General features: G+C 39.5%; 1 protein-coding gene across 1 annotated transcript in view; it reads right to left on the bottom strand.

Annotated features, from left to right (window-relative positions):
* Positions 1 to 1104: 1104 nt before the first annotated feature.
* The window catches only part of LOC119733312, a 32049-nt gene continuing 9476 nt past the window's right edge, over positions 1105 to 23677 (bottom strand). The window contains exons 3-6 of the mRNA XM_038206908.1: positions 10997 to 11062; positions 9979 to 10236; positions 4191 to 4313; positions 1105 to 2279 (exon numbers count right to left, since the gene is read on the bottom strand). Of these exons, the coding sequence (XP_038062836.1) occupies positions 4299 to 4313; positions 9979 to 10236; positions 10997 to 11062 (339 nt within the window). The 3' untranslated portion in view covers positions 1105 to 2279; positions 4191 to 4298. The remainder of the gene's footprint in view (positions 2280 to 4190; positions 4314 to 9978; positions 10237 to 10996; positions 11063 to 23677) is intronic.

Below are 23677 nucleotides of genomic sequence, written 5' to 3' on the forward strand. Positions count from 1 at the left end.
GCAACGATTGGTCCTGAATGAGCAAACATGACTGTCCTCTGACAAAAATGCATCATTTGGCAATGCAACATTCTACATGTATATATTATATGTGAATTGTTTTACAGTATGAACACTGGTTTAGTAACTCTCAATATGGACATACATGTACGCCTATAGTTGAATAGTAAACAAAATCCATGTTATACTGTCCATACACAACTGGACCACTTTAAAGGTATATTACATAAACAGTCAAGGTTAAAGATCTATACAAAAGTTAGCAAACTGGAATCATAATTTTTGCCATTTTATGCATAATTTACATTTATTTACACAAACGATTTGATAAAGAATGAAGCACAAACACTCAAAAGAAACGTCTGTTTGAAAGGCGTGAAGTTGCGAGAATTTTCTGAATTTGTACATAAGGCAAACGCTAAACAATTCCAAAGTACCCGAGGTTTGGGGTATTATTCTGTATACTAAGTTTTGCACAGCACTGGTCTATGGAAGGGTGTCGTGCAGCCATTTGCGTGTGGTCACATTAGTTTGTTTGAATGCCATATTACTACATTGATCTGATAACAGGGTAGGAGGAGGCCTTTGTCACAAAAGTTGAAGACATCTCACACAATTTCACCTAAGATGCAATACAAGATATTTTCTCAAAAGAAATGGAAAGGAGAGGTGGATTCTCCTGTTTAATTGACGATTAGATTGTAGATTTATAATAGTACTCAGAGGTCACCCAAGATACAAGGTCAATTTAATATCACTTTCAAGTGACACCCAGAATGCTTAGTACAGTGCTATTATGTTTGAAGATTTCAATGAATCATTTTGTACAGGAATTGTTGATTGACTTTTCACATTGATTGATTGTGATTGATTAATTGATGGATTGACTTTTTTTTGGGGGGGGGGGTGGAGGTTCAGTAGAATGAAGAACTATGCTTGGTATATTTGTATTCATAATGTAAGAGGATTCTGAATATGTTTATTTGTACTGAAACTGTTTTGTTGACTTTTCTATTCATTATCGAGCCCCTTACTGTCCTCTGAAAATAAAGTTTTTGTTGTTATTGATTGTTAGTTGTTTTTTTAATTATTCTTTTTTTAGGGGGGGGGGGGGTTGCAGAGCACTGATTTCGCATAAAATGACCCATCATACATGCTACTTGTTTCAGTTTAATGGGGCTCGTGAGCGTGGTGCATTCATAGGGAACAAGGTGAGAGTGATGACTTGGTGGGAGATTATTTAGACTTTTGGAAAACTCCCTCTGTTGTTTCCTTCAGGTGAGGGAAGTCTTGACTGACAACTTGTCTGATGAGCTCAGGATTGAAGCCGATGTTGCAAAGTCTCAACATATGTAACTCAGGGAGACCTTGGAGATGATGGGTGAGAGCCCTCACTGCATCCAAACTGAATGCATTGTCATCAAGGTCAAGCACTTGTAAACCATGCCCAGCAGGAAGGATGCTGATCAGGTCCTTCACATCATCATCTACCAACCTGCATGCAGGGAGCTGCAAGTGTGTAAGGGATGACATCATGACATGGCTAATTACATCCCGCATCCGCGCATGCAGGTCGGTGTAATGCAGTGAGAGGGAACTCAACCTGCATCCTTCCAGTGCCTTCAATAGATCAACAACCTCATCTGGTGATCGTTGCATCATAACCAAACCAAGCCCGCCTATTTGTTTCTGCATGCAGATAAGACTGTGTGATACATGCCCCACGTCAAACCATGACTTTGCCTCAATGTAAAACGCAAGAGAGAGAGATTGAGCACGGCGCTGTTCATCCACCACACCAAGTGTTTCCTCTAGGAGGCTAAGCTCCTCCTCCTCCTGCTCAGACAAGTAGTAGTAAACAACTATCGACTTAGCTGACTTCATACTGTCACTCAGAAGATTTCCCCTGAGAAGGGTAAGCTCCTGCTTTCTTACATACATGTAAAAAACTGTACCTTCAAGTGGTGGAGTGACATGCTGTAAAAAGTAGCTCAGTGATTTCAGGTCTTCGTTACTCTTGCACTTTACCCTAGTTGGTCTGACAAGTTTGGTAGCCAAATTTTCTGAACCAGAGTCCCACAACATTAACCGAGCCAATCTCTGCAGTTCCTCTTCATCACCTTGCGTCTCTCGTATGTGATCCAGAATGAGACCAGCAGCCTGCCTTGATCCACGGCACCAACTTCTCAGTTCGGATTCCTTTTTAAGAACATTGCCAATCTGCTTCAACTGGTTTACGAATTCTAGTTCTTTCAGCGGCCCCTGGAGTCCGGTGATTTCTAAAAGAAATCATAAAATTAGTAAGAGTAAACTATTTATTAAGTATACATAAACATGATTCATAACAATTCTCTCAAGCTGCAATTCATCAAAAACGAACAATTTGCATGTCCATTTTTGGATATTTTTCTACTGAAAAGGGTTTTCTGTTCGAATCAAGCCCCCATTATTTGGTCAATTGGTCAATAAAAAAAATTGAGAAAGGTTTGCTCATTGGCTGATACTGCCATTTACTGACACAACGAAGCCAAAGAAAATTTACAACCTTAAAATATCGAAAAATTCTAGCAATTTGTCATGCTGAAATAACTGTAATATTGAGGTTTCTGACCAGAACAACATCCCAGTTTTACTAAAATATGGAAATTTGGATTAGCATAAACACACAAAAAGCACCAAGATACCCCTGAAAATAGCCAAAAAGAATTTAAATTTAAATGGGACACAAAGGTGCATTTTCAAGGATTGCATTGAATCAAATTACATTACATGTGCCCTTTAATTTGACATCCCTGAGATCAAAATGCATGTATTGATAAGGCAAAAAAAAAAAGTCTCAAGTTTCTGGTATGCGCGCGCGTCGCCGTAGCCATGCGCGTTGGCAAACTGAAAAAGGTTTTTTTCAATAAAAGATGATGTCTCAAAACCGCCAAACTCACTGGTTTGACTGGAATCCTGCTGCTGCACAATTTTAACGTGTTTTTAGAGTGGGTTATGGTCGAGAATAAGCTTTATGTGGCCTCTCTGGACTCCCATATATTTGCACTAAGTTTAGTCGGGGACCATTTGCAGTCATCAGCCAACATTTGAAGAAAAAAAATCAGGTAAAAAAAAAAAAAAGCCGCGTTGCCCCCCCCTCCCCCCCCATTTTTGGGGCAAGCTCCATACCAGAAACCGGAGACTTTTTTGGGGGCCTAAACGCAGTTTCACAAGGTTGACATTGCGTGCAATAGCCAGTCTTTATTCACTCAGCGATGAAGTCCACGCAGAAACTTTGATCACGCCACAAACGGGGTGATGAAAGGACGAACTGCTGCTGGCGGTACATCACACAGCAGAAAGCAAACCTTTGATAATACTGTACTGTGCAGTGTTTCAGGTCACTTTCAAGTCTTGTGTGTTATCACGAGCAGGGTGTGGACCCACTTATCAGTCCTCATTGTCTGTAAATTCCTGGGCATATTTAAGGATGTATAGCGACCTACCTTTCTCAACACCACAACCCCCACCCAACCCCTAAAAAGAGGGCAAAGCAAGCTGAATAATACCAATTACGACCAGACCTAGATTTGTTTATCGAAGACTTGATTCTACAGTAAAACGTACTTGCGTATGAAATGAGTTAACACGCATTTGTCTTTGAATATAGTAATAGAAATAATTTTAAAAGCCATTATTTTTTTCCAATCTCCTTTCAAACTTTGCTGATTTATAACAAAGGAATTGTGAACATTGAACAGAAAGTTATTCATGTTAATGTGGGGAGCTGTGGATTTCCTTTGATCTTTATTTGCATGTTTCATTTTGACCCACAAGTGCTGAATTACAAAGCATTTTCTCGACCAAACTCGTCAGTCGGAAGTCATTTGTGTACACTGCACTTGCAAAGTCTGCACGTTTTCTGAGACAGTTTCCGGACACAATTTCCATGTTTGACTCCTGCAGGTCAGAAGCAAGGCCTATATGCCGTGATAGGGTAAAATCACTGAAACTTGGTGGGCCCCGATTGTCATCTGAAAATTTTAAAGTCCTATATATCTGGAGAATTACAACAGCTAATTCATGTAACTATGTTCAACACAAATATTCTTAAACCGTAAACCACCCTCCCCCTGCCCCCCCCCCCAATACATTAACACTTGATTTAAGATATCAAACTACTTCATTGCATCAAACAAGATTATATTTACCGCGTTCCTCCAACGGCTTGTTGTAAGTGATATTAACTGCACTTGAACCAACAATGATAGGGTTCTGGCTACCGCTGATCTCGCCGGTGTTTCCTATGCTGCCTCCACTTATTTGTGGGAAATCTACAATCAAAAGCAAGAATTATAATATCTATTATAAGATGGAATTTTTGCGACGGGGTGATATAAATCAAATTAGATTTTGCCCTCCACCGACGTTTAAACACTGTATACTCAGTGTGTTACCTCCCAAGTGAAAGTTGGAAAAAGTCACTCGGGTGGGACTGGAACCCACAACCTCCTGCTTTCTAGTGCAGATGTCTTACCACTCGACCAGCAAGCTTATGGGATCGGTTGGCTGGTTAGCTCGGTGGTCGAGTGGTAAGACATCTGCACTAGAAAGCAGGAGGTCGTGGGTTCGAGTCCTACCCGAGTGATTTTATCCAACATTCACTCGGGAGGTAACACACTGAGTATACAGTGTTTATACGTCGGTGAAGGGCAAAACCTAACTTGATTTATATCACCCCAACGCAAAAATTCCATCTTATAATAGTTTATGCGGTACCCGCTGTTATGTACATCAGATTCGAACCGGCCAACCGATCCCGTTAGCTCGGTGGTCGAGTGGTAAGACATCTGCACTAGAAAGCAGGAGGTCGTGGGTTCCAGTCCCACCCAGGTGATTTTTCCAACTTTCACTCGTACTTGTATGTGAATAACAGGTACATGTATGTGAATAACACCATATTTTGTTTTTTAAAATATTATTCATAAGATGAAATTTGCATTGGGGTGATGTAAATCAATATTGTGTTTTTGCCCTTCACAGACATCAGGCGCGGATCTAGGAGATCCAGGAGATTTGGGAAATTTGTTCTGAGAACTAATACGAGCGCGAGCCCCTGAACATTTTGGATTCTAGATGCTCTGTGGTGCAATCTGAGGCCATTCCTGGCCCCTTTACCCCTGAATTGTTTGAGCGAAAGCTTTTAAGATTATAAGGATTCTTTTTAAATATACTCCTGCTTTTAAACATTTAAGTTACTGTGTACTTTAAAATAGTAAACCATGTATTTTCGTATTCATATTTCTTGCATTGTATTTTGGAAAAAGAATCATATTGACTTAGTTTGTAAACTGTTGCAACAATGCGTTGGGGCATTTGCTCCAAGGACTAATGAGAGTGTGGGGTCAGGGGCCCACTAATAAAGGGCCCCAAGAAATTTTGGAATCGAGATGCTCTGTGTTGCAAATCTGAGACGATTCCTGGCCCCCTTTCCCCTATAGCCCTGGGTTAAGAGTAAAATGTTTTAAGATACCAAGGATTTTTGTCATTTTCATTTCGGTTTGCAGTAACACATGTGGTTTTGGATTTTTAATTTTAATACTCTTGTATTTACAAGCCTTTTAAGTTTCTTCTGTTCTTCACTTGATAACCATGTATTTTCGTCTGCATATTTATTTTCGTGCATTTTATTTATATGAAAAGGATTTGGATTAGCCTTGGTCAAGGCGCTAGTTGTTTTTAATCCGGCCGTAGCGCGGTAATACATGCAGTCATAATGTCTATGCGCTATGCATGCAGTACAGTGCATTAAATATACAGCGCGAACAGCGACCTCACGCGGCCAATATTTTTATGCAAATCAGTTGGACCCAATATAGCGCCTTGGTTCAATCGTCCATGTGAGGTTTTGGGGGTGGTGCTCATTATGTTAATAGCCTTAGCTGACCTTAAATGTCGTTTTCTTATTGGTCGATCGTCGCGAGGAAACTTGCTTAGTAAAACGTGGCACTGTAGATAATCCATACATGTTCACATACACGTTATGTGTCTCTGCACACGGCACCAACGCACAAAAACTGTGGTTCCTGTCACGTCCGCAAAAGGCAAATAGCTAGCTGCAAACAATTTGATGACATCCAGATTTACCAAGGTGTGATTGGACACTCCACATATTAGCCCCGCCTACACATATCTGTTTTCACATACGAGGTCGTGCGCTAGAAATCCAGCGCAAAATAAAGAAAAACATAAGCTTTTGCCGACGATTGAACCAAGGCGCGATATTGGGTCCAACTAATTTGCATAGAAATGGTGGCCGCATGAGGTCGCTGTTCGCGCTGTATTTTAATGCATGGCCCTAGCGAGGATATCGTTTACGCGCAACGGCCGGGATGAATAACATTTAACGCCTTGACCAAGAGCTGCCTGACTGTCTGTTACTGTGGTTACGGTAAGAGCAACCCACAAACCAAATGTGAAGTTCCTAAGTAAAGTATTTCTCAAGCATTCATGCTGACAATACAGCAATTAGTGACCTTGACCTAGCTGTCGGCCCCAAAAGCAACAGGCCTCTTAAGACTATCAAGAACAACAGACAACCCACAAACCAAATTAAAAGCTCCTACGTAATTATTCTCAAGTTATCGCGTTGACAAGATTTCTATTGTCTTAGCAATAGTGACCTTGACCTTTGACCTGTCGGTCCCAAAAGCAATAGGCTTCTTAAGACTACCAAGAACAACCCACGAACCAAATTTCAAGTTCTCTAGTCTAAGTAAAATATTTCTCAAGTTAACTCGTTGACAAGATTTCTTTTGTTTTAGCAATAGTGACCTTGACCTTTGACCTGTTGGCCCCAAAATTAATAGGCCTGTTAAGACTATCCAGAACAATCCACAAACGAAATGTCAAGTTCCTAAGTAAAGTAGTTCTCAATTTATCGTGCTTAACAAGTAGGCCATCAGCCTCAGTCCAAAATTTTGGCAACCGGTATCAAATGAGGGGAATAATCGTCATAGCAATTTTTGGCAAGGTATACACCTCCAGAGTTGGAAAATATGTGATAGCATTGCAGCGGTGGCAGCTTTTAAGGAGTTATCACCCTTTTTCTCAAAATGTCCATCAAAAGGCTTGTTACCACTCTAGGGGCGGCATGCCTTGCGCATGCCCACTATAATCATTTATGCCCTGATTTGATACCGACCAAAGCCCCATGCTGATGGCCTAAAGAGTTAACAGGAGTTTTGTTTATGGTGTAAATTGAGGATTTTCTTTTGTTCCTCTTCCCTTTTCCTTTGTTTGTACCTTAACTTTTTTGCAACAGCTCTCATTGGTTTTGTACACATTTTCCAACCGAGGAGTCCTCGATTCGGTTTCTGTCCTCGATTCATTGATAATGTTGTTAGCATGGGCGTCGCGAGGGGGGGGGGCAAGGGGGGGCACTTGCCACCCCCTGGAAAAGAAAAAAAAAAAAAAAAAAAAAAAAGAAAGAAAGAAAGAAAAAGAGGTGCGAAGACAAAGTGGTGTATATTAAATGAATTGGGGGGGGGGGGGGAGTGGGGCAAAATGTCCCTGCCCCCCTCTAAAACTGATAAATCGAGAATGTGTTGAGAAATACAAGCATTTTTTGGCCAAAAAAAAAATTGCCCCCCTCTAGAAAAAATCCTGGCGACGCCCATGGTTGTTAGTGTCCTTGACTTACAATATAAACAAAATAATGCAGAAAAGACAGACCGGCAGCCGATTTCACAAAATCTTACATATTGGCGCAACTCTGCTTGAGCCAAAATTTATTGTGTAAGTTGTGCAACATGACACATTTCACAAAAGTCACATAGTGCGTAAGTCCACAAGTTGCACAATAAATTATGATGTAACTTGCACCATCATTTTAGGCGGCATACATGTAAGTTGTGGCGTAGCGACTGAAAATGACATATTTTACCAGCAAATCAGGAGTGTCACAGAACTTGTTATTGCACAAATTATCAAAGTTGATACAAGACGGACAAAATAATTTTCAAAATGGCGGGCTGAGGTGATTCAACGACTGTTTTGCGAACGAAAAAATTCACACACAAACAGCGTCGTAAATGCTGCTTTTTTCCTCGTCCAAGATGCTTAAATCATTTAAAGCATTGTGCAGCTGCGCCCAGTTTTGTGAAATCGATCGTAAGTTTATTGCGCAGCTGGGAAACAACTTTGTTGCGTAAGTCTTACTCATGGCACAAGCTGCGCACTTTTTTATGAAATCGACTGCTGCCCACTGTCATGGCACAACCAACAAAGGGTCTATAGTTAAACCAAAATTCAAGATTATATGAAATGCTGTAAAACAAACATTTTTGGGATAAGAAACATTAAATTTACATACCTACATTTGTATTTTTTTGTAATTATGGCAGAGTTTTTGCTTTAAAAATAGTATAATATTGTTTATGCATTTGCCTAAGTTACAGTGTAAATACCACTGCACTGTGAAAAGAGGTACTGACAAATTGAAAAAGGACACAGGACATAATAATTCATTTACTTCAGTTTACATCTTTCTAGAGTGATTTTTTTTATATATACTTGCTTTCACCAGCATAAAAAAAAATGGTAATTTAACAAGGTCAGGAAATGTTTGATAGCTGCTGTCTATTAATAGTTTTGACCGTGTGTGTGCCGCCCACGTGGGTTGTATTTTACTGGACACCTCTCAGTATAAGGTGCTGCCATTGTCCAGAATGGAAAAATAAAATGTGTTTTCATTTTCAATTTAAGTGTTCCTTTTTGCCATTTATCTTTCTAAAGAGAAATAATTGATACACAACACAGAGTTAAATGAAATATATAACATGATTGAAATAATCATAACTAATTTCGGGGACAAGAGACAAACCTTAAGTTAATTCCACTAAATGTACCAAAGGAGACATGTTATTGTAATTTCTTCAAACGTTGGGAGACATCGGTCATTAGGGAGACATTTTCATGTCTCCCTAATGTCACAGCCCCCCTTTAGAGGCAAAATTTTACTGTCGCAATGCGGTTATGTTTGTTGCTCGTGGTCTAATTAGTAAACATACCGAAATTCGTGGAAAAAGGACAAGGGAATATATTGGGTTAGGGCACATTTAAGTTTGAAAAATGTTGTGCACAAGTCTATGGGGATGTCTCCCAAATGTCCAATCCAAGGTAATAATAATACATGTAATAATAACCTGATTATAATGCACCTAGTCAGTTTCCCTTCGTGATTCAATTTTCCAGGTCCGAGGACCTTTTCTTTTTTATTTTTCTAAGTACTGAGGCTCTTGGTTTCAGCGCCAATTTGAAATTTGCAGAGCCGCACCGAAAGTTGAACATCAGTCTAAACTTCAACAGAGTGAATCTTTATTTCTTTTAGGTGGCAAGGATTTAAGTGTTAACTGTTAGAAGAATTGTAATGAGTCATTATTGGTTGTGGTATTGTGTAGTACGGATGCTCCGAGTAATTCGTGATTCATTTGAAAATTTGTAACAAAAAGCCGTATCCTCTCTGAGTGATCCTCGTTTGCATTTTCCAGGTCGGAGGACCTTTTCTTTTTTATTTCTCTCAGTACTGAGGCCCTCGGTTTCAGTGCCAATTTGAAATTTGCAGAATCGCATCGGAAGTTGAATATCGGTCCAAACTTCAATGGGGTGAATCTTTGTTTCTTTTAGGTGGCAAGGATTTAAGCGTTAACTGTTAGAAGAATTGGACTAGTGTGACCTTATCGGTGTTTTAATTAGTTACTAATTGGTTGTGGTATTGTGAAGTACGGATGCTCCGAGTAATTCACCATGGGGTGAGGGGGGCAGGTCACCAGTGCGGTCCCCCTTGTTTCAGGGACTCTGCTATGCTATATATTGTGCCTAATAGCGTCAATGCAAAGGATGCGAAGGATGGGAAGGATGCTGTCAGGGAACCGATATCAGGGCCAGGGGAGTCATAAAATGCAGGGTTTACAGACCAAATGTTCAAATGTGTCTCACCGAGTCTTGGCTGTAGTTGCGGCTGTGGTTGTGGTGTTGGTTCCTGCTGGGAAGGTTGTTCGTTACCAGCCGGGACTTGTTGGGTCGGAGTTGTCTGAATGTCTTGTGCTGTGCTTGGACCAGGGTAAGTTTGTGTCCGCAGCATTTGTGTCTCATTTCGTCTTTGGGCTCCCTCACCCGGTGATTCTGCCATTTAGCGCTGGTGATGTGGGCACAGTTTACTTGCAGACAGCTTCGGTAGTCCAACCTGGTATAATCCTGCGAGTGCAAAGTACAATCAGGTAAAATCACATAATGGATGCTTTTGGGCTGTCAATCTGTCCATCGGTCAGTTGGTCGACCGATCAGGCATGCAACTGGGAATTTAGAAAAAAAACGAGGGATTTCCATACCACACAAGACTTTGTACAGTGTTTTTCAATTTGTAATGGTATTCATGAGAAGCAAAATAACAAGGAAATCAGCGGATACGAGGAAAAGTTGCATGCCTGCTATATATGTCAGTCAGTCGGTTGGTCGGTCTGTTGGTTGGTCAGTAGGGCGTGGTTGACTGGTTGGTCAGTCAGTCCATCGGTCAAAAAGAGCGTGGAGTATTGAGGTGAAAGAAGGGAAGTGGGTTATAGCCGCTGATAATGATCAACATGCAGATTGTGCTCTCTGCACATGGCCATGAACAAAATCTTGCTACGTGACCAGCAAAACTTTCTGACACCTTGACAATAAAAGTCCAACTTAAGTAGTTTAAAAACTTAAAACTTGAAATTGGAGACACACTTTATTTTAAAAAATCACATCATTCAGTCACAAAGATTTTTAAAAGCTGTACATTCCTGATCAGCAGAAAAAATCATATTGCAGTCATTAATAGACCTATTGATGTCGTGCTTTGTTTACATGAGTGCTTTCCTATGGAAGCCAGGTGGGCAAGAGAGCCACCAAGCTCCCATAGGAAAGCACACATGTAAACAAAGCGTGACGTCATGATGTCTAATACATGCAGGTCTATTAATTCACTCACCTTTAACCCACGAAAGGCGTTACTCTGTAGCCGACTGTGGCAGTGAAGGAGTTCACACGTCCAGTACTGTTTGGATATAAAGACATGACAGTTAACTTTGTGTGGGAAGGAACTTAAACCCTATTTTTACAACCTGCATTGTGCTAAAAACCTCTAAAACAGCAGTGTTGAGGGAGGGGCATCCCTGCCCATGTTTTCCCTCTCCTAGTTAACCCCCATGCTCCGTATATATCAGAGTCTGAATGTCAATACTCATTATTTGCTGATGGTACATTTAACACAAGAAACTGTCTGGAAGGGAATTAACCATGGCAACACATCAAACTTTGGACAACCACATGCACACCCGCCTCCCTACCCTCAAGTGTTGTAGGATTTATGCTTTTATCTCTTCCACAAACTAAATCTCAGGCATGCAACTGTAAATTCACCACACAAAAAAGAAAATTCCAAAATATGTTTTCAAATTTTGAGAGGCATAATGACATGAGAATAAAAAAAGAGAGGAAATAAGCTGCTCCGAAAAAAAGTTGCATGCCTGAAAACTATTGTAATACTGAAAATGTACAGTTCAGAATCGATAAGAGCGGATCCACTGTTACTATCAAATGAAAGAACCTCTTCTGCCCAGCCCCTATCTATAGTGAAACTGACGTCATGCTCAGAGAGATATTAAAGTAGAACTGGGCAATTGTCAGATCCCTGTGGGTCGGTATACACCACGAATATTGAAACTGCTTCACTGCCTTTTGAGCAACGGGGCAACATGCAACACAAACTACCATTTGAAAGTTGTCAAACATCCCGTTTTGCTTAAAACCTTTTTTTTATCAAACAAGTCCTAATTACAGAATAGAGTAACATCTTTTGAAGTATACTGCTGTCATTTCAGCAGGGTAGCCTTTTCAGCTGTTTGAACTGCTCAAGGCCCTGACATGCGCGTTCATAGCCCTTACTGGTACACGTCTGTGAAGACAAAACTTGTTTATTGTGTCGAAGAGAAATTACCACTCCTCTAAAATAAAGTACCTTGGCCTGTACATGTTACTCAACTCAATAACAGCAGGAACACCCACTCTATATTAGCGATAGTGCATGTACAATTGGTTTATGAGAAATAAACTGAATACCCAGACTATATTGTTGATAGTACAATGGTACCGGGGGTATTCCCCAATAGTTTACCTACAGCGAGCCAGAGAGCTTAGAATCTATTCAAGTTCAGCATTCCTCGTTGCAACGTCACTACCCCATTTATTGGGTTTGTATTCTCAGGTCATCCACCATTGACTCTCACAGACCTTGATGCAAATTCTGCCAACAATACTGAATGAAAAAGCTGCCACAAACAATCCCATATTTGGTGCTGCCCCGCTACTCACATGTATGCCTTACGGATAACATACACGTACATAACATGTGCCACACCCTGCAGGTAAAACTTGTATACACTCAACCAAAAAAAAAAGTCCCCCCCCTCAAGTTTGTTTGTCTTTAACTCAAGAACTACTAGGCACCTCTCGCTCAAATAACGACTAATCAGTACAGAAAGTCCTTAGCAATCCAGCCACACTCTTAATTTGGCCCTAAAACAGTGATAATGTGAACACATTTATACAACTTATGACAAATGATACCGACACAAATTTGCACTTTTGTACACCTGCAAGTTGAGTGTGAACATTTTGTCTCGAACGCTCTTTCATCTCTTCCAACAAAAAAATCTTGAAATTGATTTCTTCACATTTTTTCACCATTTCCTTTACTACATAAATGGACTTTGCATATTCTTTGAGGTTCAGTAAAGGAAAGGGTAAAAACATAACCAACAAAACTTGAAATTATTTTTATGAAATTTATGTTGGAAGATTGCGTTAGAGACGAAATGTTCACACTCAACTCTGTGTACGGACATTAGGCCTATCGCTATTTTGTGCCAAATAAAGAGTATGGCTGGATTGCTAAGGAATTTCTGTACTTGTCATTATTTGAGCAAAAGATGCGCAGTAGTTTTAGAGTGAGACAAAAAGTATTGGGGGGATTTCTTTTCTGGTTGAGTGTATGAGTGTAATGGCGATATGGAACTATTGCCTGTGCTTTTCATTTCGTTTGGAGCACTCACCTATTAAGCGAAAAATACTGTATTTAAAGGCAAACCAAGGACCACAATGGTCCGTGGGCAAACTCAAACATGTTTTTCTTTGGTAATGAGTGATTGGCTCACAGCATTAGCAGCCTACATTGCACATGTACACGTACATCTCATGAATTAATTTGCACACGGTTAAAGATATAGTCCATCATTTGTAATTTGCGCATTCTGTTCATTTGAAGCAACAAAAGTGCTCAAAATCTATAGAAGGGTGCTGAACAACTGACCTGATGAAGTTTCAGCTCAGCTTCAGCTGTATATTTCAAGAAAAACAACATTCTACGATCTCGATTTTGAATCAAAAGTTGCTACATGTAAATCATGTTTTGAATCGGGCCTGAATTCAGCATCCGAAACAGTTCTCACTGAGCGGATTGCAGCTACGCAATGTCGCGCACCGATCAGACGAATTATAGCAACTGCGCACGCATGTGCATTGTGTCAACGCTTGCACGCGCTTCGCTGAATAAACAAACTACAAGTTAATGGAAATTTCCAACGGTGCTTCTTAAGACGTTGGAAAGGCCTTCTTTTGCTTAATACATCCATAACCTATTGTATACTCCATTTAATTATTGCATTTCCATACAAAGGTACCTATTCAAATTAAATGGGAGACTACCAATATTTCCTAATGCCAGGTACGAATTTTATTACAAAGATAAACAGTAAACCAAGATAGAATTTGCTGAGAAGCACCAGGTGTACTGTTGAACCTGCCTGTCAGTCAGCTATCAAAATGATACTGGGCTGACCCTCTGGAACTACCGATAGAACAATTTCAACCAACTTAATCAGTCCAAATTTGCTTCTTCTTATTCTTGTAATTATTCAGTAAAAATGTTATACAGATAAAATATTTACAGCTTCTTTGATATTTGAAGATTCCTTTGCAGAGCTCTATGTTGAAATGTATGGGACTCTTGCACCCCCTCCAAATATAAAGTTTTACTTTTAAGCTTTTTGCGTCCAGTTCCAAAACGTTCTGAAAAGTCTAAATTCCCTCTTAAACTTCATAACAGAGGAGCAACATGCAGTACAATTAAACTACATTGTACAATTTGAAAGTTGTAAAACATTTGTTTTGTCTGAAACCTTTTTGTTATCAACAAGTCCTAATTACGGAATAAAGCAACATCTTTTGAAGTATATTTCAGCAGGGTAGCCTTTTCAGCTGTTTGAACTGCTATTCTTTTAGGGCCCTGACATGCAGGCCTACGGTACATGCACGTTCATACATGTAGCCCTTACTGGTAGGCCTATCTGATGAAACAAAACTTGTTTATTGTGTCCAAGAGAAATTACCACTCCTCCAAAATATAGTACCGGTACCTTAATTGGCCTGTACATGTTACTCATAACAGTACAAAAAACCACACAGGTCTGTATTAGCCATAGATCGCGTAAAATTGGTTCATGAGAAATAAACTGAATACCCAGACTATATTGTTGATAGTACAATGGTATATTCACCAATAGTTTACCTACAGCGAGCCAGAGAGCTTAGAATCTATTCAACTTCAGCATTCCTCGATCCAACGTCACTACCCTGTTTATTGGGTTTGTATTCTCAGGTCATCCACCATGGACTCTCACAGACCTTGATGCAAATTCTGTCAACAATACCAAATGAAAAAGCTGCCACCAACAATCCCATATTTGGTGCTGCCCCGCTACTTATGCCTTACTGATAATAATTACCACACCCTGCAGGTAAAGATACAATGGCGATATGGAACTACATGCATTGCAGGTGCTTTTCATTTCATTTGGAGAACTCACCTCAGTGAAAAATACTGTATTAGGCAAACCATGGACCACAATGGTCCGTGGGCACACTCAACATGCTTTTCTTTAGTAAATTGGCTCACAGCATTAGCAGCCTACATGTACTTCGCCTTTTATAATTTGCACACAGTTAAATTAGAAAACACATGTACTTTTTTTTATTAAACTATAACTTACAAGTAGAAAATCCATTAGGATAAAATATTCCCACATCGCAGTATACTCAACAATGGTTCTAATTTAACTTCACTTTTTAACATAATTGTGACGAGCTCAGTAGGCATCTCAAATAAACTTAAAGTAAATTTATATAGAACCATCATCATACGATTTCACTGCAGATTATCAAGAAACTATGCAGCAGGATGTCATAATTACATGAACTGTTCTCTGTATGTTGTCCCTTGAACACTGCTCATAGTTCATGATGTGGTCTGAATAAGATTTCATTCCTACATGTACATGTAGACTTGGATTTAAATAGCTTAAATTTAGAATCAATCATTTAACTTTGACATGTTTGACTAGAATACAATGTAGCTGGATTTCTGGAAGAAGACCAGACTCAAATTGGACTCATTCTGCTTGGCCTCGACTCATGGTGGCCTAGCCTGTACATGTTACTCGACAACAGCCAAAAAAACACACACTTGTTTATTTAATAGCCATAGAGTGCGTAAAATCGGTTTATGAGAAATAAATTGTACCCAGACTTCATTGTTGATTGTACAATGGTACATTCACCAATAGTTTACCTACAGCGAGCCAGAGAGCTTAGAATCTATTCAAGTTCAGCATTCCTCGTTGCAACGTCACTACCCCATTTATTGGGTTTGTATTCTCAGGTCATCCACCATTGACTCTCACAGACCTTGATGCAAATTCTGCCAACAATACTGAATGAAAAAGCTGCCACAAACAATCCCATATTTGGTGCTGCCCCGCTACTCACATGTATGCCTTACGGATAACATACACGTACATAACATGTGCCACACCCTGCAGGTAAAACTTGTATACACTCAACCAAAAAAAAAAGTCCCCCCCCTCAAGTTTGTTTGTCTTTAACTCAAGAACTACTAGGCACCTCTCGCTCAAATAACGACTAATCAGTACAGAAAGTCCTTAGCAATCCAGCCACACTCTTAATTTGGCCCTAAAACAGTGATAAAGTGAACACATTTATACAACTTATGACAAATGATACCGACACAAATTTGCACTTTTGTACACCTGCAAGTTGAGTGTGAACATTTTGTCTCGAACGCTCTTTCATCTCTTCCAACAAAAAAATCTTGAAATTGATTTCTTCACATTTTTTCACCATTTCCTTTACTACATAAATGGACTTTGCATATTCTTTGAGGTTCAGTAAAGGAAAGGGTAAAAACATAACCAACAAAACTTGAAATTATTTTTATGAAATTTATGTTGGAAGATTGCGTTAGAGACGAAATGTTCACACTCAACTCTGTGTACGGACATTAATTAGGCCTATCGCTATTTTGTGCCAAATAAAGAGTATGGCTGGATTGCTAAGGAATTTCTGTACTTGTCATTATTTGAGCAAAAGATGCGCAGTAGTTTTAGAGTGAGACAAAAAGTATTGGGGGGATTTCTTTTCTGGTTGAGTGTATGAGTGTAATGGCGATATGGAACTATTGCCTGTGCTTTTCATTTCGTTTGGAGCACTCACCTATTAAGCGAAAAATACTGTATTTAAAGGCAAACCAAGGACCACAATGGTCCGTGGGCAAACTCAAACATGTTTTTCTTTGGTAATGAGTGATTGGCTCACAGCATTAGCAGCCTACATTGCACATGTACACGTACATCTCATGAATTAATTTGCACACGGTTAAAGATATAGTCCATCATTTGTAATTTGCGCATTCTGTTCATTTGAAGCAACAAAAGTGCTCAAAATCTATAGAAGGGTGCTGAACAACTGACCTGATGAAGTTTCAGCTCAGCTTCAGCTGTATATTTCAAGAAAAACAACATTCTACGATCTCGATTTTGAATCAAAAGTTGCTACATGTAAATCATGTTTTGAATCGGGCCTGAATTCAGCATCCGAAACAGTTCTCACTGAGCGGATTGCAGCTACGCAATTTCGCGCACCGAATTATAGCAACGAATTATAGCAACGAATTATAGCAACTGCGCACGCATGTGCATTGTGTCAACGCTTGCACGCGCTTCGCTGAATAAACAAACTACAAGTTAATGGAAATTTCCAACGGTGCTTCTTAAGACTTTGGAAAGGCCTTCTTTTGCTTAATACATCCATAACCTATTGTTATACTCCATTTAATTATTGCATTTCCATACAAAGGTACCTATTCAAATTAAATGGGAGACTACCAATATTTCCTAATGCCAGGTACGAAGTTTATTACAAAGATAAACAGTAAACCAAGATAGAATTTGCTGAGAAGCACCAGGTGTACTGTTGAACCTGCCTGTCAGTCAGCTATCACAATGATACTGGGCTGACCCTCTGGAACTACCGATAGAACAATTTCAACCAACTTAATCAGTCCAAATTTGCTTCTTCTTATTCTTGTAATTATTCAGTAAAAATGTTATACAGATAAAATATTTACAGCTTCTTTGATATTTGAAGATTCCTTTGCAGAGCTCTATGTTGAAATGTATGGGACTCTTGCACCCCCTCCAAATATAAAGTTTTACTTTTAAGCTTTTTGCGTCCAGTTCCAAAACGTTCTGAAAAGTCTAAATTCCCTCTTAAACTTCATAACAGAGGAGCAACATGCAGTACAATTAAACTACATTGTACAATTTGAAAGTTGTAAAACATTTGTTTTGTCTGAAACCTTTTTGTTATCAACAAGTCCTAATTACGGAATAAAGCAACATCTTTTGAAGTATATTTCAGCAGGGTAGCCTTTTCAGCTGTTTGAACTGCTATTCTTTTAGGGCCCTGACATGCAGGCCTACGGTACATGCACGTTCATACATGTAGCCCTTACTGGTAGGCCTATCTGATGAAACAAAGCTTGTTTATTGTGTCGAAGAGAAATTACCACTCCTCCAAAATATAGTACCGGTACCTTAATTGGCCTGTACATGTTACTCATAACAGTACAAAAAACCACACAGGTCTGTATTAGCCATAGATCGCGTAAAATTGGTTCATGAGAAATAAACTGAATACCCAGACTATATTGTTGATAGTACAATGGTATATTCACCAATAGTTTACCTACAGCGAGCCAGAGAGCTTAGAATCTATTCAACTTCAGCATTCCTCGATCCAACGTCACTACCCTGTTTATTGGGTTTGTATTCTCAGGTCATCCACCATGGACTCTCACAGACCTTGATGCAAATTCTGTCAACAATACCAAATGAAAAAGCTGCCACCAACAATCCCATATTTGGTGCTGCCCCACTACTTATGCCTTACGGATAATAATTACCACACCCTGCAGGTAAAGATACAATGGCGATATGGAACTACATGCATTGCAGGTGCTTTTCATTTCATTTGGAGAACTCACCTCAGTGAAAAATACTGTATTAGGCAAACCATGGACCACAATGGTCCGTGGGCAACATGCTTTTCTTTAGTAAATTGGCTCACAGCATTAGCAGCCTACATGTACATCGCCTTTTATAATTTGCACACAGTTAAATTAGAAAACACATGTACTTTTTTTTATTAAACTATAACTTACAAGTAGAAAATCCATTAGGATAAAATATTCCCACATCGCAGTATACTCAACAATGGTTCTAATTTAACTTCACTTTTTAACATAATTGTGACGAGCTCAGTAGACATCTCAAATAAACTTAAAGTAAATTTATATAGAACCATCATCATACGATTTCACTGCAGATTATCAAGAAACTATGCAGCAGGATGTCATAATTACATGAACTGTTCTCTGTATGTTGTCCCTTGAACACTGCTCATAGTTCATGATGTGGTCTGAATAAGATTTCATTCCTACGTGTACATGTAGACTTGGATTTAAATAGCTTAAATTTAGAATCAATCATTTAACTTTGACATGTTTGACTAGAATACAATGTAGCTGGATTTCTGGAAAAAGACCAGACTCAAATTGGACTCATTCTGCTTGGCCTCGACTCATGGTGGCCTAGCCTGTACATGTTACTCGACAACAGCCAAAAAAACACACACTTGTATTTAATAGCCATAGAGTGCGTAAAATCGGTTTATGAGAAATAAATTGTACCCAGACTTCATTGTTGATTGTACAATGGTACATTCACCAATAGTTTACCTACAGCGAGCCAGAGAGCTTAGAATCTATTCAAGTTCAGCATTCCTCGATCCAACGTCACTACCCCATTTAATTTATTGGGTTTGTATTCTCAGGTCATCCACCATTGACTCTCACAGACCTTGATGCAAATTCTATCAACAATCCCCAATGAAAAAGCTCCCACAAACAATCCCATATTTGGCGCGGTGCCCCGCTATGTACATGTATGTCTTATGGATAATATACACGTACATGTGCCACACCCTGCAGGTAAAACTTGTACACACTCAACCAAAAAAGAAAGTCCCCCCCCCCCATACTTGTTTGTCTTTAACTCAAGAACTACTAGGCACCTCTCGCTCAAATAACGACTAATCAGTACAGAAAGTCCTTAGCAATCCAGCCATACTCTTAATTTGGCTCCAAAACAGTGATAATGTGTACACATTTATACAACTTATGACAAATGATACCGAACAAATTTGTACTTTTGTACACCTGCAAGTTGAGTGTGAACATTTTGTTTCTAACGCTCTTTCATCTCTTCCAACAAAAAATTCTTAAAATTGATTTCTTAAAAAAAAATTCACCATTTTCTTTACTGCATACTTTGCATGTTCTTTGAGGTTCAGTAAAGGAAAGGGTAAAAATATAACCAACAAAACTGGACATTATTTTTATGAAATTTATTGTTGGAAGATTGCATTAGAGACGAAATGTTCACACTCAACTTGCTCGTATACAAAATTGCATAATTTTGTACACATTATCACTATATTTTGTACCAAATAAAGAGTATGGCTGGATTGCTAAGGAATTTCTGTACTTGTCATTATTTGAGCAAAAGATGCGCAGTAGTTTTAGAGTGAGACAAAAAGTATTGGGGGATTTCTTTTCTGGTTGAGTGTATGGCGATATGGAACTATTGCCTGTGCTTTTCATTTCCTTTGGAGCACTCACCTGTTGTGAAAAATACTGTATTAGGCAAACCATGGACCACAATGGTCCGTGGGCAAACTCAACATGTTTTTCTTTGGTAATGAGTGATTGACTCACAGTATCAGCAGCCTACATGTACATGTACATCGCATGAATTAATTTGCACATGGTTAAAGATATAGTCCATCATTTGTAATTTGCGCATTCTGTTCATTTGAAGCAACAAAAGTGCTCAAAATCTAAAGAAGGGTGCTGAACAACTGACCTGATGAAGTTTCAGCTCAGCTTCAGCTGTATATTTCAAGAAAAACAACATTCTATGATTTCAATTTCGAATCAAAAGTTGCTAAATCATGTTTTGAATCGGGCCTGAATTCAGCGTCCGAAACAGTTCTCACTGAGTTACGTGATGTCGAGCACCGATCAGACAAATTATAGCAACCATGCACGTGTGCATCGTGTCAATGCTTGCACGCGCTTCGCTGAATAAACAAACTACTAGTTAACAGAAATTTCCAACGGTGCTTCTTAAGACGTTGGAAAGGCCTTCTTTTGTTGCTTTCTTTAAAATGACAGCTTGCCAGAAAGAATAATTTCACAGGGAGTTTAGTCCCCTTACTATCTTTCAATCAGTATGTTTTTCACCAGTTACTTTTTGGATGATGGACTCTGGCTTTAAAATAGAACATGTATACTTTTTTCGTTAAATTATAACTTACGGTACAAGTAGAAAATCCATTACAATAAAAAATTCCCACATCACAGTACATGTATTTGCTAATTGTTAAATGACTGCATTTAACTTCACATTTTCACATAATTGTAGACAAGCTCAGTAGGCATCTCAAATAAACTTATAGAACCATCATCACACGATATTCACTGCAGATTATGAAGCAATATGCAGCAGGATGTTATAATTACACGAACTGTTCTCTGTATGTTGTCCCTTAAACACTGCTCATGGTAAGTGATGTGGTCTGAATGTGTTTTCATGCCTAGGCTTGGATTTAGCTTGGACTCAAATCATGAAACTTGGACTTTAATAGCTTGACTTCTGGAAAAGAGACTGGACTCGATTGGACTCCATCTGCTTGGACTCAACTCGGTGGACTACACTATAATACTGCTGACAGGAGTTCAACCCCATGTGACAACAAAAGTTTTAGCATTTGAATCGAAACTTCACGTTATCTTCTACAAGTTGCCGTACCAAACACGATCACACTTTAAACCTGAAACCCTTTGCCAATTTGTCATGGTGACTACACGTAGGACACCAGCATACGACTAGCTACATGATGTCATCTGAAGTGTCAAATCAACTTGCGAACCAAATCCTCGTCCATTAGCTGATCGATAAATTGTAAAACTGCACTTCAAAGTTGTACCCCATTTCTGACTCTGCAAACAGCAGTCCTACTAGCAACATGAATTGTCACTAAATGATTCCACACACAAAAAGAAAGAATGGCTACTCACCTACAGAAACTCCTCCCCTGTATACAGCACTACACACACAACTGTGGCTGGCCTCACAAACAATCAATGCTAAACTCTTCCAGAAACCAAATCTAAGATTGCAGTACTAAAAAGGTGCAGTGCAGAATCGACAAGAACAGAATCCAAGTTACTCTCAAAGGCGAAGGCGCGCAAATGATAAAACCACTTCTGCCCAGCCCCTATTTATAGTCCCGATGACGTCATGCTGGGTAGTTACTCAGAAGAATTAAGCAATTGCCATGCGTTTGTGCTGTGCCACCCTGTAGTTTGATTGGCCTATTTCTCCTGCACCACTCTCGGTCACACTGAACATACCACCCTATTGGTGCACACCTTGATATTTAAATTAGGCTGACCCCTAGATTATTCTGACAATCTAAGCTTCCCCATAGAGCACGTACAATTGTACACTCAGTTTATGAGAAATAAACTGAATACCCAGACTATATTGTTGATTGTACAAATTGGTACCGGGGGTATTCCCTAATAGTTTACCTACAGCGAGCCAGAGAGCTTAGAATCTATTCAAGTTCAGCATTCCTCGTTCCAACGTCACTGCCCCGTTTATTGGGTTTGTATTCTCAGGTCATCCACCATTGACTCTCACAGACCTTGATGCAAATTCTGCCAACAATACCCAATGAAAAAGCTGCCACAAACAATCCCATATTTGGTGCTGCCCCGCTGCTTACGGATTAGCACACCAGGTGAAAGGAATAATGGTGATATGGGACTATTGCTGGTGCTTTTCATTTCTGTTGGAGTACATGTACTCACCTCAGTGACAAAGTCTTTATTAGACTCAACTCAATCTGTTTGTCTTTAATGAGTGATTGGCTGACAGCGTACAGCACACACCCAATATGTAAATTCGTTCACATTTTGTGGGGATTACCAAACTATAGACTTTTGGAAACTGTGTTGTACAGGGTGTCCCAAAACAAATGACACCCTAAGGGGCCATTCAGAATTTTCAATGTTTTAAAATTTCGATCTTTTTCCCAAATTGTGGGTGGGTGGGTCAAGCTAAATAATTGAAAATCAAAATTCAGTTTCCATGGAAAAAAGATTAAAAAAAACAAAGAAAGATAGATCTTTTGACTTGCCTGAACAACGTGCAAGCATTCCGATATCGCGATGCGTGTTTCTTTTCCAACGTGGTCCCCTGTATGTACTGTACATGTACGTCATGTACGTGTAGGCCTATAGACCCACTGTGGCATGAGAGGGAGGTGGTTTTGCAGTAGACTTGGATGCCGGGCGTATCTAGTGGTTAGGCCGTGCAGAGGCAGCAGGGTACCAGGTGTACTAGATCGGCTCTATAACACGCCGCGGATGTGGATTACCAATCGCTATAAAAGAAACTGGACTATTCAACCACTGGACTCCAAGACTATGAGGACCGCAGCCTGTGATGTGATGACTGCCCAAACCTGATGTTTTTCTTTCGCTCGTACCCCCGCCCTGCAAACAGGGCAGGGGGTACGAGGGAATGTTTTTCTCAGCTACCTCACGTGACAGGCACAACCTCGTATTTCACAAGTCATCCACCTCATCCAGAAATAGCCCCATAAATGTGGTCAATTTACTGGACTGCCTCCGTAAATAAAGGCCACACTGCCACCATATACAAAAACATGTCGAACTTTGTCAAATTTTGATTTTCACATTTAGGCTTAGTTTGTAGTTCATTTTTGCTTTAGAAGCATACTCACTCCCTTTATAGGCTAATTAGAAAGTGCTGCCTTTTTCAGATGTCTATTTTTCGTAAAATTTCATGTGGAAATTTTGATACGCAAATGTGTGCAAACGAATCTGGAAATTTCACGAAAAATAGACACCTGAAAAAGGCAGCACTTTCTGATTAGCCTTTAAAGAGGGTGAGTATGCTTCTAAAGCAAAAATAAACTACAAACTAAGGCAAAAATTAAAAAAACAACAAGTTTAGCGTCCTGCCTCTTTGACAAAAAGGAAGGAGGAGGCCCTTTTTTTTTTTTTTTCTTTTCAAAATGGCCGCCCGACACATTTTTCAAGACA

This window comes from Patiria miniata, unplaced genomic scaffold (genome assembly GCF_015706575.1).
Source record: "Patiria miniata isolate m_02_andy unplaced genomic scaffold, ASM1570657v1 HiC_scaffold_25, whole genome shotgun sequence".
In the NCBI taxonomy this organism is placed as follows: Eukaryota; Metazoa; Echinodermata; class Asteroidea; order Valvatida; family Asterinidae; genus Patiria; species Patiria miniata.